Genomic DNA, 18,192 nt, shown 5'->3' with positions numbered 1-18,192 from the left:
GGGTTCGAGCCGTGGAAACAGCCTCTTGCAGAAATGCAAGGTAAGGCTGCCTATAATAGATCTTTGTGGTCCGGTCCTTTCCCGGACCCGGCTCCTGTCCTTTTAAGAAAAATAAAAATTAATCATTGGAAAAAGCAATTCGTGAGCTCTACTACTTGTATATTAACTAATGCAACCATTGACTTAGAAAGCCAATGGAAATGGATTATAACCTGACGATTAGCTGTCTCTCTGTATTATTAATATACTAAGCCATGTTATTCATTAACTAATGCAACCATTGACGCTGGAAGGCCAATAGGGAATGGATTCTAACCTGCCAATTATCTGTCTATCTGCACTAATAATATGATAGCACATGTTAAACATAATAAAAAAAAAAAAATGCAACAAATAATTTTTAGTAACATTTGGATCCAGTCCATATGTATTAAACATAATTTTGGTTGAAACCATAATTATTTATCCACTAATCTTGTTAGAGTATGCTAATGTGAAGAGTATGATAAATCATTCCCCCTTCCAACCTTTCTACTGATAATCTTTTCTTGTTAGAGTTGTCATTACTAGTTTTCTTCTACCGCAAATTTTGGCCTTTATCAGGTATGTTACTATAAATTTTTATTAATGTCACTTGATGCGTTATAATAGAAAACCTTATCATTTATTTTGTTGATCTGATCGTTTCTGTGACTAATTTTCATTTTTACGCCCCGAATCATCTTTTTTATCTTTTCTTTGGTGGAACCTGCTTTGAATTTTAAATATAGTTATCAATAGCGGCGGACCCAAGATACAAGGTCATGGGTGCATTTTTTTATTAAACCAGAATCTGCTTTGTATATAGGATGTCACACTGTCACCAGTAATAGATTTCTATTTTCTGAAGTCATATACATGTATACATGAAATTTTTACCAAAACAATGACCCCTTTCTCTATAACATAGGTCTGCTTCTGGTTAACAACTCTTTTTTTCTTTTTTCTTTTTTAGGATTGGAACAGAAATTAGAGATTCAAAATAGGTAAAAGATCAAGACTGCTCTTCACGCTTGCTTCACTGTAAGTCTGAATATGAACTTTAAATTGTTTTCTTTCTTGTCGAAATCTTTAAGTTTGTTTAATTTGCAATCAAGAAAGGTGAATTCATTTGAGCCATAATTTACTGCCATACTTCCCAAGTTTTTTTTTCCTTTCAAAATTATAATTATATAAATTAAACTTTTTTTTTTTGGTTGAAAAGATAAGCATATTATATATACTTAAACAAGTACATAAGAGTTTGTGGGATGCATAGCTTGCATCAGATTAGAACAACTAGAGTTGGCTACATTAGTAACTACATCACTATCACTACTACTAACATTCCTACTACTGATACTACGGTTAGCAAACATTAAACTAGATTTACATAGACGTCTTCTTAGCGTTCCTGCTTGATCCTGCTGGAAAAACACTATGACAAAAGGAGGAGGACTTGAAAAAAGTACACAACGTGCCTCCACATTTGCTGCTCCATACTTAGCTAGACAATCTGCCACAAAATTTTGCTCCCTGAAGATGCATTGTATTTTTGGATCATCCAGATGATGGAGTAATAACCTACAATCATTTAATAAGTTAGTATATGTGATATTAGGATTAGTAAGCATACTGAGTACGACAGTAGCATCTGTTTCAATGATCAGTGGTTGAAGTTGGTGCTGAACAACTAGTTTTAGCCCCATTAAAAGGGCTAGCAATTCTGTCTGGATACATGATCCATGTTGTGCACGTCCTGCAAAACCTAAAATCCAATTGCTCTGCTGATTCCTAAAGCACCCTCCTATACCATATTTATTCTGAGTGATAAATGTTGACCCGTCTATATTTAATTTGAAACCCTGGCCATCCGGGGGATGCCATTTAATATAAAAAGACCTTAGTGAAGTATTACTATTCGTATGATTTGTGAGGTAATAATATTCAGCGACCTGTTTGTAAAGCAATGAAACACTTGATTTAAGAAGTTTATGATCAAAGTAATTTTTATTTCTTATAGACCATAATTGCCACAAAGCAAAGAGTAAAATGATGGAAAAAGGAATGCACTTATAAGTTAGCAAATTCTGCTTAAGTATGAAGTTGTACCACTAAGCACTATGATGAATAGTTGCTGGCCCAACCCTATGAGTAGTATTTACCTTAAGAGCAGCCCAAAGTGCAGTATCATTAGAACATTCCATAAAAATATGGTATATAGTCACAGGTGCCAGTTGGCATTGTGGACACAAAGGTGAATTGATAATTTGTAACTTATGCAAATATGCAGCTGTTGGAATCCTGTCATGACACAGTAACCATACAAAGAAGGAAATCTTGGGTGGGATTCTGAATTTTCAAATCCAATTATAGTGTACTTCCTCATTTATAGTAGAAATATTAGAGACATATGCAAGAATATTATACATAGATTTAACAGAGAACAACCCATCCTGTGTAAGTGCCTAATAAAGCTGATCATAACCGACGGGCACCATTGACATATAAGCATCAGCAATTGAGTCTGCTAATTGAGAAGGTAACACAAAAGGCAAAAGGTGTAAATGCCACCTATGATTAAAATAGTATGCAGACACATTTTTCCTATCTTCACCTTTAGGTAGGGGCCCATAGATATAACTACGGACCAGAGTATTATGACATATCCAAGGTTCAGTCCAGAAATTTATATTTTTACCATCAGTCAGATTTCATTTGTAACCTAATTGACAGTTGGACCAACACTTAATAATGTTTGACCAAGTTCTTGAACCAGTAATTCTACTTGCTTTAGAAGACTTAAGATAACTATGAATCAAAACTTGTGCCCATATCTGAGTAGGATTTTGAAACAGCCTCCAAGCAAGACTAGAATGTAAGGATTGATTTTTAAGACTGAGGTTTTGGATGCCCAATCCCCCTTTCTCTAAGGTTTGAGTAACCATTGACCAATTTATAAGATGTAATTTTTTTCTCTGAGGGGTAGTGCCCCAAAAAAAATTCCGTTGATATCTATTAAGGGAGGAAATAACATGCGAAGGCAGGGTAATATATTGCAGTAAATGGTTAGGAAGGTTATTCAAAGTAGATTTTATTAGAGTTTGTCTTCCAGCTTTGGATAAAAAATGAGTTTTCCATCCAGCTAACTTGGATTTGAAATTATCTATTAAGAATTGATAATCTCTTTTAGTGGGTCTGGAAGTAAATATAGGAGACCCTAAATACTTACCAAACTGTGTGCCCTTAGCTATTTGAAAATTATTTTGTATGGCAACCTTCATATTATCAGGACAATTCTTAGAGAAGAAAACCCTTGATTTGTTAAAGTTTATAGTTTGCCCCGCGTGATAAGTAAATTGAGTGATGGTATTAACTATGGATTGACATGATTAGAAGTAACTTTTGAGATTAAAATAATGTCATCTGCAAAGAAAAAATGAGATAATTGAGGCCCTCTGTTGCCTATTGAAATAGGATGCCAAATCACTTGATATGTTGTATCTGAAAACCCTTGGACCATATTTTTGGTTAGATTATATTGGGAAGATTTTGATCCTTTTTTCTTTCTCGATAATGATCAAATCTTCGACATTTATTTTAACTTTTTTTTTTTTGGTTAGAATACTTATCTATCTCTTTTGCTCGTTTTAGGAATGGACCAGAAATTGAAGATACAAAACAGAAAAAAGAAAAGGCAAGGAAGACAAAGGTACTCTTCACGCTCTATTGACTGTAAGGCTGAAAATATTTTAATCACATTTTGCAATTATTAGGGTTGTACATAGGTCGGGTTGGTTAATTTTTCAATTATCAAATCAAACCAACAGTGTCGGATTTTAAAATTTATAAACCAAACCAACAAAATCGGGTTTTTCAATCTCGGTTTTTCTCGGGATTTTTGGGATTTTCGATTTTTTTCCCCGATAAAGTCTTCATGGCATAAAATATGTAATTTGTGCTCCAAATATTTCTAGTAAAATACGACTATATAATGTGTTTATCAAGAAACTAATACAATGATATGAGATAAGTCATAGCATTATACTAAAATATTCAATAACAAAGATAAAATAATAAAATTACATAAAACAAATATTGCTAATTAATAAGCCATAATAAAAATTAACATAATCTAAAAATACTATATAGGTCATGCTAAAATAAGTACAGCTAATAAGTACTAATATTAATTACATAACTAAGTACTAAAGAAAAAGATAAACTAAGTTATGTTTTTTCATTATAAACCAATGTAAAACTAACATAATTATCTAACACTTTCATCATTCCTAGTAGTGAATTGAATTTCTTTTGTTAGCGTATTGGTATTGATTTAAACATTTTTTGAGTTTATACATTATCGGCTATAAAATTTATTTACCATTCAAGAATGTTAAGTCTATACTTGAAATAATACGTTAAAAGATAAAATTGTGAAAAAGTCTAAGAAATATTTATAAATTACATTACAATAAATATTTATATGTATAAAATATTTTTAAAAATTATACAAATGTACTATCGGGCTGCTTTGGTTTAGGTTTGACTTTTTTTAGTTAAAACTAAACCAAACCAATTATGGTCGGATTTTATTTTCCAATACCAAACGAAATCAAATAACCACATCGGTATTTTTTCCGGTTTGACTCGGATTATCGGTTTGGTGCGGTTTATCGGTTTTCTTTGTACGCCCCTAGCAATTACCATGGTAACAGCTACTGCCTCCCTAATTTATGTGACACTTTTCGCGCTTTTCGAGATTTGAACCGAAAATAGAGAACTTCGGGTGGGCGAAATTCAAGGAAGAAAAACGTGTTATTTTTCAGTGCAAAAAACGGCCAGCTATATACCATGTATATATAGCTATGTTTATTAGGTCAAAACACTTTTCCAAAACCTGTTAGGTTTTCTTCTTCCACTAAGGAAAGGTTTCCTTTATTTCCTATTATTCAAGCACAGTAGGGACCACAGAATTTAATTAACAAGGCTTCCTATTATGGAGTTAATTTTGAAATTTTGAAATTAATTTCTACCATAATAAATTACGAATTATTCCACTAAGAATTCGTAATTGCACTCCTTAGTCAATTTCGAAATTCTTCCATAAAACCTTATTTAACTCCCCATTCTAAGATTGAGATACTAACCAATAAAATTAAATTACTGACAATTTAATTTATTGATTAGTTCCTTTAGACTTTCACTTAACTTATTTCATGTGTCGGATACAAAATCCACCAGTCGGGTTTACACATGAAAACTTATAAGCATTCATAAAGGAGTATCATCAATCTCAAAAAACCGAGACATGGATTCTATCAACTAATTATTACTTCGCTAATGTATATCATTATTGTCCAACTTACCAGGCCTATTGACCCACGAAAGAATCTCGCCTTTTAATAAATCAAAACAATAAATGATATACACAACTAATAATAATTATATCAAGATTAAGAGTATAAGTACATTGAATGGACTAGAGAAATTATTTTATTAAGTCGGTATAAAATACCTATCTCTACTTGATCCATTCAATAAATACAAAATGTACTAGCACAAAAATTAGACCATTCCCATAATCAAGATAAATTATATTTAATCTTGTGCTACAACCATTCCGATGGCTTGTCCAATTCTATCATTAGGTTGTGAACATAAACTTTATGACTTATAAGAACTGATGATTTAATCTTCCGTGTATAAGCTAAACTCTATACACTAAATCATCTACTATATAAGCAACGGACACACAAACAAATACATGATCTATTTAAAATAAAACTTTATTGAATTGAATAAATAAATAAATAATTGTTCCATAAAGAATACTATAACAATACGCATGGTTTATAGTATATCCTAACAATCTCCCATTTAGACTCATAACCATGCGACTACAATTCTGACACCCATTCTGTCTACATGCCTATCAAAAGTCTTCTGTGGTAAGCTCTTAGTAAACGGGTCCGCCACGTTGTTCTCCGACGCAATCTTGGTGACTACTACATCCCCTCTTTGCACTATCTCACGAATTAAATGATATGTACGCTCAATGTGCTTTTCTCTTTTATGGCTTCGCGGCTCCTTTGAATTTGTAACTGCACCACTATTATCACAATAAAGCATTATTGGTGCTTGAATCGAGGGAACCACATTCAACTATCTTAGGAAGTTCCCGAGCCAAACCGCCTCTTTGGCTGCCTCAAAGGCAGCCACATATTCGGCTTCCATGGTGGAACACAAGTTTGCTTGATGCTCCTCCAACTTATGGCTCCACCTCCCAGAGAAAACACATTTCCTAAGGTAGACTTTCTAGAATCTTTATCTGATTGGAAACCCGAATCAGTGTACCCAATAGGCACAAGTTCATCCGAATAGTAGACTAGCATGTAATCCCTAGTCCTTTTCAGGTACTTGATTATATGCTTAACCGCTGTCCAATGGTCTCTTCCAGGATTAGACTGAAATTTGCTAACAACTCCAACGACAAAGCAGATATCAGGTCTAGTACATAACATAGTATACATCAGACTCCCCACAGCAGATGCATAAGGGACCGCCTTCATCTTTTCTATCTCTTCATCAGTTTTAGGAGACTGATCTTTAGATAGAGAAACTCCATGCCTGAAAGGGAGAAATCCTTTCTTGGAATCATGCATGCTAAACCTGGAGAGTATTGTATCAATGTAAAGAGCCTGAGATAAGCCTAATATCCTTTTCTTGCGATCTCACAAGAGCTTGATCCCGAGGATATGAGCTGCTTCTCCCAAATCTTTCATATCGAAGTGCGTGAACAACCATTGTTTAATCGAATCTAACATGCCCACAGTATTTCCTCTGAGCAATATGTCATCTACATACAAGATTAAAAATGCCACTTTGTCCCCATCCCATTTTTTGTATACATAAGATTCGTTAAGACACTGATCAAAACCAAAAGTTTTAATCGCCTTGTCAAAACAAGTGTTCCATGCCCTAGATGCCTGTTTTAGTCCATAAATGGACCTTTTAAGCTTACACAACATGTGCTCTTTGCCACTTTCCACGAAACCGTCTGGTTGCATCATATAGATGTACTCATCAAGACTTCCATTAAGGAAAGCTGTCTTGACATCCATTTGCCAAAATCTCATAATCATAATGAGCAGCAATGGATAAGAGAATCCTTATAGACTTAAGCATGGCTACCGGCGAGAAGGTTTCCTCATAATCGATCCCTTCTTTCTGAGTAAACCCTTTCGCTACAAGCCTTGCCTTAAAAGTTTGTACTTTTCAGTCTACACCTCTCTTTTTCTTATAGATCCACTTGCATCCAATGGGTTTAACCCCATCAGTTGGTTCTACAAGATCCCATACTTGATTAGAGTACATAGACTCCATCTCTGATTTCATAGCAGCAACCCACTTATCGACATCCTTATCATGTAGTGCTTGGTCGTAATTGACAGGTTCAGAGGTAGGCTCCTCAGGGATCCAATCATATGATTCTCCCAAGAGCGTATAACGAACTGGCTGTTTTATTTCCTCCTACTACGACTACGCACTACATCAGTTGCAACTACATCATTTTGATTTTGTGGTTGAACCACATCATCATCAGGAACCTGAGTCTCCATGCTATCCACGGGGATATCAACGACTTCTTCCTGTTATGCAGTCTGTTCAACATGACTCCCACTACTTTGTGGTAGTATGACTTCGGGCACTTGTTCTTGCGAGAAATTAAGTCTATTGACATTTCTCACACTACTAAAATGCAATGGTATGTCAAAATCGACTTCCGGGGTTTGGATATGGTCGTTTTGTTTTTCAGATGACTGAGTTTCCATTCCTTTGCTAAGTTCCTGTAAAACGAGTTTACTTCTAGGAATATGGTTCATCAAATAGTCCTCTGCAAGAAACTTGGCATTTGTGCTAACAATTACCCTTTTCTCTTTTGGACAATAGAATAAACCACCTTTCGTCCCTTTTGGATAACCTACAAACACGCATACATCCATTCTTGCCTCCAATTTATCCGTTTTCCCTTTCAGCACATGTGTTGGACAACCCCAAACTCGAATATGCCGCAGACTAGGCTTGCGCCCAATCCACAATTCTGTAGGGGTCAAAGGTACTGACTTTGAAGGAACTAAGTTCAGAACGTAATTCGCCGTTTCTAAGGCATGTCCCCAAAAGGACTTAAGGAAAATCGGAATAACTCATCATTGATCTAACCATTTCCATAAGAGTCCTATTTCTTCTTTCAGCTACACCATTTTGTTGTGGAGTTCCAGGTGCAGATAATTGAGATGTAATTCCACATTCTGATAAATAACCAATGAAATCCGCAGAGAGGTACTCCCCACCACGATCAGATCGTAGTGTCTTGATATATTTATTATGTCGCTTTTCAGTCTCAGTCTTGAATTCTTTGAACTTTCCAAAACATTCAGACTTTCGACGCAACAAATAAATATATCTATATTTTGAGTAATCATCTGTGAAAGTCATAAAATACTCAAAACCACCTCTTGCTTGGACATTCATTGGACCACACAAATTAGAATGAATTAACTCTAATTTATCGCTTGCTCGATTTTCTTTTGAGGGGAAATTTCGTTTTGTCATTTTTCCTTCTAAACAAGATTCACAAGTTGGTAGTTCCTCCACTTTCAATGAACTTAAAGGTCCATCCGTGACCAACCTTGAAATTCTGTTTAGATTTATATGACCCAAACGCAAGTGCCATAAATATGTTTCACTCAATTCAGAAGAACATTTTCTCTTACTTGGTAAATCAACATAATTCAGTTCTTTAGGTTGTAACGGTTTAGGAATAGAGTCAACAACAAAAAGACCATTAATCAATGTAGCCGAAGAGAGATAACGTTTATCATGAGTAATAACACATTTATAAATATCATGAAAATTAATGTCATAACCATCTCTCATAGCGCTAGAAATCGAAATTAAATTCCTTCTAACGGATGGTACATATAATGTGTCTTTTAAAGCTAAAACTCTACCACTACCAAACGAAATACTAATGTTTCCTATTGCTAAAGCTGGGGCTGACGAACCATCTGCTTGATAAACGTTGATTTCTCCTCTACTTAGCCGCCGCGTTACCTGAAACCCCTGCAAATAAGTGCAGACATGATTAGTGGCTCCCGAATCTACACACCATGACATGGTAGAAACAACCGCTAAAAGAGTTTCAACGACAAGTAGATGTAAATCACCTGGTTTATTTTTCAGCTTGGCCAGATAAGTCGGACACTGCTTCTTATGATGCCCAGGCTGCTTGCAGTGATAGCACTTGCCCTTAGCCTTTTTCATACTAGCAGTTGCGCCACCAACAGAAGATTTTTGAGTCTTTTTCTTCTTCTGACCGCCTCTCGACTTAGAAGCAGAACCTGTCTCAAAATTCAATGCCACAGGAGGAGCTTGTTGCTTGATAATAGTCTCTGCCGACTGCAGCTCATTCAGCAATTTCGCAAGTGACAAATCCATTTGTTCATGTTATAACTCTGGCAAAACTGCTGAAAACTGTCAGGCAGAGTCTGTAAGATCATTTCAACCTGCGTATCCTTATCAATGTTAGCTCCAAAGACCTCCAGTTCATTCAGAAGACTCATCATCTTCAGAACATGGTCCCTAAGCGATGAACCTTCAACCATTTTGGTATTCAGAAGAGCTTTCATGGCAGTCTGCTTAGCCGCACGATTCTGATCTCCAAATATTTCTTTGAGATTTTCCAGAATGTCATAAGCAGACTCCATTGACTGATGCTGATGTTGCAGAACATTTGACATAGATGCCAGAATGTAACACCGCGCCATCTCATCAGCCTTGACCTATTTCTGGTAAGCCTTTTGTTCATCATCTTTAGGTTTTTCTGGACACACCTCATCGAGCACAAATTTGTACTCTTCAGCAATTAGGACAATGTCCAAGTTTCGTTTCCAATCAACATAATTCGGACCCTCAAGTTTGTTTTGAGTAAAAATAGCAGTAAGGGGATTGAAAGCAGTCACTGTTAATCTTGGAGATAATTTCATTAAATAGATCAAAATAAGTCATGTTTATTTGAATATTAAAACTCAAAACACACTACATATGTATAATCTATGCACCTTGAACAACAAATTTCGATGGGAAAAAAGCTATTCTTGCAATATACATATATAATGACAGATTATTCACTCCATGAATTTAGACAGGCCATACTCAGATGGAGAGTAAACTGTTAAGTTAAGTCAAGTGAATATCAACATTCAATATATATACTAGCTCCATTGAACCAACATGCATACTCAGATGGAGAGTGAATACAAGTAATCAACAACTAGTATAACCTAGTGATTATCCATAATGAGTTTATCCGATATGGAAGAAGACCTACATCAACGTTTAAAAACATTATATCACTAGTATTTTAACCCTGTAGTCCATAGGAATCGATCCCTACCACCACTGGATTAAAAACAACTCAAAAAAGTTTTGAATTTTTTTTAGAAAATCAATAAAACGTCCAAAAACCCATCTAAACGACCCCGAATGCCCAAAAAATGACGTATCACATGAGCTTTAGCCGATGATTATTGCTCACTGGGCCGTTTCGTATGAACCTGCCAAGTTTCAGGTCAATCGTAGTCTGTCAATATGTTGACCTCCGATTTTCTGGCCTAATTCGGCCAAATAGCGATTTTTTTCGTTTTTCATGGAACAATGTAATTTTCAGATTATTATGATCAAATATCATAAACCATAAACAGATATTACATGATTTTCAGAATAATCATAATACTCAAAACAAATATTCATGTTAAGAACAATGTAGTTTTACAAAATTCAAAACCAATCTTTGCAGGTAATTCAAAACTTGCATATTAACATGATACTTATTTTATTGTTCATCCTAATCATTTAATTAGACGTGAGTAGGCTCTGATACCAATTGATGGAATATATATCGCAGCGGAAGCAATCACAGTGTCTTATTCACGTGTAAATTAAACAATTAGCACATACGGAGATTATACGAGTTACCTCTTGAAGCGTGAACGAAGCAAATTGATATCCTTCTCCAGTTCCAGAATTGCAAGACCTCAGCAACTTCCACAGTCTTCTACTGTGTTACCCAAATAAAATCCGAAAATAAAGAACTTCGGGTGGGCGAAATTCAAGGAAGAAAAACGTGTCATTTTTCAGTGCAAAAAACGGCCAGCTATATACCATGTATATATAGCTACGTTTTTTAGGTCAAAACACTTTTCCAAAACCTGTTAGGTTTTCTTCTTCCACTAAGGAAAGGTTTCCTTTATTTCCTATTATTCAGGCACAATAGGGACCACAAAATTTAATTAACAAGGCTTCCTATTATGGAATTAATTTCGAAATTTTGAAATTAATTTCTACCATAATAAATTACGAATTATTCCACTAAATATTCGTAATTGCACTCCTTAGTTCAATTTCGAAATTCTTCCACAAAATCTTATTTAACTCCCCATGCTAAGATTCAGATACTAACCAATCAAATTAAATTACTGACAATTTAATTTATTGATTACTTCCTTTAGACTTTCACTTAACTTATTTCATGTGTCGGATACAAAATCCACCGGCCGGGTTTACACATGAAAAGTTATAAGCATTTATAAAGGAGTATCATCAATCTCAAAAAACCGAGACATGGATTCTATCAACTAATTATTACTTCGCTAATGTATATCATTATTGTCCAACTTACCAGGCCTATTGACCCATGAAAGAATCTCGCCTTTTAATAAATCAAAACAATAAATGATATACACAACTAATACTCCCCCCGTTTCATATTAAATGAGGTACTTTCCTTTTTAGTCTGTTCCAAAACAAATGACACATTTCTAAATTTGGAAATAATTCAACTTTAAACTCTTTCATTTTACCCATTTACCCTTAATGAGAATCTTTTACAGCCACACAAATGTCATGGCCCCACAAACTTTTTACCCCTTAAACTTTTAAGACCACAAGTTTCAAAATTCTTCTTCTTTTTTCTTAAACTCCGTGCCGAGTCAAACTACCTCATCTAATATGAAACGGAGGGAGTAATAATTATATCAAGATTAAGAGTATAAGTACATTGAATGGACTAGAGAAATTATTTTATTAAGTCAGTATAAAATACCTATCTCTACTTGATCCGTTCAATACAGAGGCGGATCCACGTGAAGGGACATGGGGCACGTGCACCCATGCTCCCCTCCTTAGGCTGTGCATCAAAGGGATATTTTCGGATAAAGTACTTAACTATCCACGTGGGAACCCATGCTCAAAAGAGCATTTGGTGTAGTGGTAGCATTGTGCACCATTGACCCCTAGGTCTACTGTTCGAATCCCACTTTCCTATCTTCTATCTCTTAGCCATTTTTCTATTTCTCTTTTTCGTTCTTTTCTTTTGTTCAAAACTCATGTCCTATCTTCCTTTTTGTTCTTTTTTTTTTTTCATCCGTTTTTGGGTTCATCCTTCGATATATCCTTGAATTAAATTTTCATTTTTATTGGATTCTTTTCTGTGTTTTCTTTATTCTTTTTTTTAGTTAAATCATTGAGTTTCAAAAACTATAAAAAATGAAAATTAAATCATTTTGAATCTTTTCAATTTCAAGTTTCCTCATTTTTTATTACCACTCTCTTTTTGATTAGTTATTTAATTTTAATATATTGAGCTTAGTACTTGTAACTATAAATAATGATGTTATTGTTGATAGTTTTCCAAGTTAAATTTTAGAGAACCAGATTAAACGGTGGTCGGATAGTAGTGCACCCATTCTCCTGAAATTCTGGATCCGCCTCTGGTTCAATACATACAAAATGTACTAGCACAAGAAGCTGGAATTAGACCATTCCCATAATCAAGATAAATTATATTTAATCTTGTGCTACAACCATTCTGATGGCTTGTCCAATTCCATCATTAGGTTGTGAACATAAACTTTATGACTTATAAGAACCGATGATTTAATCTTCCGTGTATAAGCTAAACTCTATACACTACATCATCTACTATATAAGCAACAGACACACAAACAAATACATGATCTATGTAAAATAAAACTTTATTGAATTGAATAAATAAATAAACAATTGTTCCATAAAGAATACTATAACAATACGCATGGTTTATAGTATATCCTAACAGGGAGTACTATTAAGTATTAGTAATTGTTTTTGTCGGGACAGCGCGTGGATCTCACCTCCATCAGGTAACGGGGTTCCGAGATATTGTGCCAAATAGTTTTGATACACTAAATATGAAAGAAATTAAGTTCATGTGGTACTTAAAATCACATGGGAGGCATGTATTACAAATGAAACATGAAGGGAGGTTTTTTACAGGTGTTGCATAATCTTTCACAACATGAACGAAAATGCTGTTCTTTATACTACTAATATTCCAAGAGATTGCAGGAATTATCTGCACGAGGTGGCTCAAATTGACATTGAGGATATGTTACATCATCTAAGAAGTATCAAGAGAGGAGGTGATCTGAATAGCGTCAAGATTGAGACACTTGAAACGGAGCTAAGATTTTTGAGAACTTTTCTCGAATACCATCATGTTCTTTTGCCTGATTCATTTGTCAATATCGCAAAGAAGGTCCAATTGATTGGGGGAATGATTCAATCAGTTTTTGCTGATGGATGGAAAACTAACCTTAATGTGGAAAGGCTAGCATCACATTTGCTGAAATTCATTGAAGGTAAAACCAGTTCCAGGTTCAATTATGAGCTGGATGATTCCTATCTGTTAGAATATATGGATTACCTCGACAAGAATCTAAATGATGCACCGAGGTATCTAGTCAAGTCTGACCCTTTTTTGAGGAAAGGACTCAAAATCCTTCAAAAGACAGATCGATTTTTGAAGCAAGTGAAATTCATTCAAAAGAAAATGAGGTTTCTGAGATACTTATATGCCACAGAAATAAATGGCCACATTGACCGTGAGAAGCAAAAAAGATTAGAGATCCAAATGCAACTCGTGGCTGACAATGTGGTACAATTTTGTGTTGCTCTTTGGACTAATGAAATCGATGGAATTAATGCATCTAATATCGAGAATAAGCCCTCTTATTTAATATGTCTGGTTGTGCTAGTGGAGCTGGAAATGAAGACGATTTTTCGTGGTGAACTAAAGGCTTCAAAGTTTAGTCATTCAAGAACTTTCAGAACTCAGAAATTGCCAAAAGGTTTTTCACATCATCTCCATAGTCTTCTGGTATATCTCAGAGAAAAAAAACTTGGGAACTTTCCTAATAATGTATCTGCTCGAAACACTGATGTGGCAATAGAGTACTTGTTGGATTCTCTCGGTGATGTGTCAAATAGTGCTACTAATTGTAAGATGTTGAATGAGGTCTTGGAAAAGGTGGGAGCTCTTGTCGGTGATATTCTATGTGTAATTCACAGCTCTACAATCAAAGATGATACCAGCGAGATGGTTCTTTGGTCGATACAGATATTGATGAAAACTGCAAATCTAAAGGCACAAGTACTGGAGAGGTACTACAAATTGTTAAAATTCACTCCGTCTCAGTTTCCCACAGCTGGTGGATTGAGCTTTCTGGATTCTCTTTTAAGGAAATTGAATGAGATGTTGAAATCTGAATCAGGTTTGGACCTCAAAATGAAGTCTCGTATTGTTATTTTAGAGAAAGAGCTTTCATTTCTAATATCTGTTTTCAGAGATGCCACAAAGGTGCAGCATAAACATGATATTCTTAAAGATCTTTGGCAGCGTACCATCAATATAGCATATGAAGCTGAAATTGCCATTGACTCTATTCTTGTTCAGTATAATGCTCTTTGGCATTCTTTTTGCTCACTTCCTGCAATCATAAAAGAGATCAAGCATATTCGTACTGAGGTGACCAAGATGTGGTCGGAGAACCTTGCTCTTAGGCCTTCCTCTGCTGTTCAGCCATCTAAACTTCTCCCAACTCAACATAGCAATCTTATGAATGATGAGGAGATAGTTGGTTTTGAGAATGACACGAAAAAAATAATTCGGTATCTGACACAAGGGACAAATGAGCTAGATGTCATCCCAATTGTTGGGATGGGGGGACAAGGTAAAACAACTTGTGCTAGAAAGTTGTACAATAATAACATCATTGCTTCTCATTTTGATGTTCGAGCATGGTGCGTCATTTCCCAAACATATAACCGGAGACAACTACTACAAGAGATATTCAGTCAAATTACCGGTTTCAAGGACAATGGAGATAAAGATGACGTCCTTGCCGACTTGTTGAAGAGAAACTTAACGGGAAAGAGATATCTCATTGTCTTGGATGATATGTGGGATGGTATGGCATGGGATGACTTAAGACTTTGTTTCCCTGATGTTGTAAATAGAAGCAGAATAGTAGTGACGACTCGACTTGAGAAAATGGGTGAGCATGTCAAGCACCATACTGATCCTTATTTCCTCCCATTCCTCACAGCAGAAGAGAGTTGCCAATTGTTGCAGAAAAAAGTTTTTCAACAGGAAAGTTGCCCACCGGAACTACAAGATGTGAATCAAGCAGTTGCAAAAAGATGCAAGGGATTGCCTCTAGTGGTCGTCTTGGCTGCTGGAATAATTAAAAAGAAGAAAATGGAAGAATCTTGGTGGCATGAGGTTGAAAAAGCTCTACTTTTCTATCTTGACCGTGAGTCTGAAGATTATAGTCGGGCAACTATGCAGTTAAGTTATGATAACTTAGCCGATTATTTAAGACCTTGCCTTCTTTATATGGGGATGTTTCCTGAGGACGCCAGAATTCCAGCGTCTAAATTGATAAGTTTATGGATAGCAGAAGGCTTCGTGCAGAACGTAGAATCTGGGAGATTAATGGAAGACGCAGCTGAAGATTACTTGAAGGATCTCATAAGCAGTAACGTGGTAATGGTTTCAAGGAGAAGATATAACGGTAAAGTCAAATACTGCCAGGTTCATGATGTAGTGCTTCACTTTTGCTTGGAGAGGAGTAGAAAAGAAAAGTTTATGTTGGCAATGAAGGTGCATTATACCCAATTTCAACCTTCTTATTGGAACGAAACACGATTGAGCTTCAATTTGACAAATGAGCTTTCCGAGTTTGCATTGCTGGACTCCAAAACATGGAAGCCTTTCCACCAAAAGTTGAGGTCACTGAAAACAACCTATAGATACTTCCATCAGTTAGTAGATTGGAATCCCCTCCGTCAGTGTAGTGAACTGAGGCTTCTTAAGGTCTTGGATTTGAGTTCCAATAAAGTGGTTCGTTTGTCGTCAGCTACATTGGAACCACTAATTCACCTCAAGTACCTCGCAGTTGTCGTTGAACAATTTGATTTCCATCCAAAATCACATCTTCCCCATCTAGAAACTTTAATAGTGAGATATAACTCGGGGGATACAGTGTTACCAACGGCTTTTTGGAAAATGGAAAAGTTAAGGCATGTTGAGATTAGTCATGCTATTTTTGATGATGATTTTCAAGAATCCTCTAAATTGGAAAATTTGAGGATATTAAGGAAAGTTATAATTAAAGATGCTGCTAACGAGGATGCCTTAATACAAAGATGTCCTAATCTTCAAGAACTTGGCATAAGCTATGAACGTTCAAGAGATATTTGTCACAAATTGGAGAGTATTACCCAGCTTCAAATACTTCACCTTTTCTTTGACTCATCCCTAGTTGTATCCAAGTTACACTTGCCTTCAAATTTAAAAAAATTGGTACTAAAAGGGACTCGTATAGAAAGCACGATTTCCTTCATATCGGAACTACCAAGTTTGGAGTATCTCCAATTACATAGTTCCATGTTTATGAAATCCGAAGAGTGGCGCCTTGGAGATATCACGTTCCATAAACTTAAGTTCTTGAAACTGGTGGACTTAGGTATAGTAAGGTGGAATGCCTCAGAGGAATCTTTTCCCCAGCTTGAAACACTTGTTATAAAAGTGTGTTATCATCTCGAGGAAATCCCCCTTAGCTTTGCAGATATTCCAACACTGAAACAGATTAAGCTGATGTGGTGCAGCAAATCTTTGGTGGCTTCAGCTGTGAGAATTAAGGAAGCAGTCCAAGATATTGAGGGATGCGACCGTATTAACATCAGTATTGACGTAAGTAGAAACAAACCCCTATGTTTTATTTTTGAGCATCTACCTATGTGCGTTGATATTCGAACAAAGATGCATATATTTACTTATTGTTGTCTCACATTCTAGTACTTTTAATGAGTATTAACTATATTAATTTATGCTCAATATTATATTTTAACTGTGTAGGAATAAAGCGGTATATATGAAGATGAAGAGATTTGGAGCAAGACGAAGGGGGACACTCTTTGGTTGAAGACAAAGGAAAGAAAGATACAATTCTAATAAAAAAAGGAACGTGAAAAGCTCACTGGATCTAGCGATGCTAGAGGCGGGGACCTTTCCTACTTCGTTCGGGACAAGGTTATTTCGTCCTTGCACGGTCCCAACTTATATAAAAGTGGTCCTAAACTTAATTTGGAGGAAATCTAACATACTTTGAAGGAGAATTCACGTGGGGGAACGCAAACCACGCTTGGAGGAGGCTTCCAACTAATTTTTCTTCTCTTCTCTTCCTTTAACTTTATAGTTCATTAGTTCTAGAGTTGTGGGTGCTACGTGAACGTTGTGATTTGAAGCTTGAATTGTTCTTATTATTTTATCATAGTAGTTTATTCATTCAATCTTGTGCTTAATTATTTGATTGCTTGATCACCAATTTAATACTATCTACGAATCTAGGATTGAACTCGGGAGAGAGAATTCTAGATTGCATATAAGATTGAGTAGAGCAAGATCTTGAACTTGAGCATCGGGAACGAATTTGCGGTTAGGATAGGTCCATGAGGATAAAAAATACTATAATCCCGGGATTAATTATACCACACTTTTCTACCAACCAAACATGGGATAAATCTTCTTAAATTTAGTCCCGAGATTAATTATTTCTTATCTCTCATAAAAAAAAAACGAGCCCTTAAGTTTCTATAATCGTTCATCCAACACCTTCTATGCAGCACCTGCAAATTCAATTAAGGATATTAGTATTCTGGTTGTATATAAGTACACCTGCCAATTATCAACCAACAAATTTAAAATACAGTGTAGATCGGGGTTAATTA

At 35.5% G+C, this 18,192-nt stretch overlaps 1 protein-coding gene across 1 annotated transcript; it reads left to right on the top strand.

Annotated features, from left to right (window-relative positions):
- Window positions 1–344: 344 nt before the first annotated feature.
- LOC109220166 (putative late blight resistance protein homolog R1A-3) lies at window positions 345–17,629 on the top strand. Its single transcript, XM_019384629.1, has 5 exons — window positions 345–603; window positions 995–1,062; window positions 3,673–3,730; window positions 13,468–17,155; window positions 17,321–17,629. The coding sequence occupies exons 3-5, from the start codon at window positions 3,675–3,677 to the stop codon at window positions 17,324–17,326; spliced, it is 3,750 nt and encodes a 1,249-aa protein (XP_019240174.1). The 5' UTR covers window positions 345–603; window positions 995–1,062; window positions 3,673–3,674; the 3' UTR covers window positions 17,327–17,629.
- Window positions 17,630–18,192: the final 563 nt, after the last annotated feature.

Source organism: Nicotiana attenuata, unplaced genomic scaffold, assembly GCF_001879085.1.
Source record: "Nicotiana attenuata strain UT unplaced genomic scaffold, NIATTr2, whole genome shotgun sequence".
Taxonomy (NCBI): domain Eukaryota; kingdom Viridiplantae; phylum Streptophyta; class Magnoliopsida; order Solanales; family Solanaceae; genus Nicotiana; species Nicotiana attenuata.
Note: the sequence above shows the minus strand (reverse complement) of the source record. Positions and strands in the feature narration are given on the sequence as shown.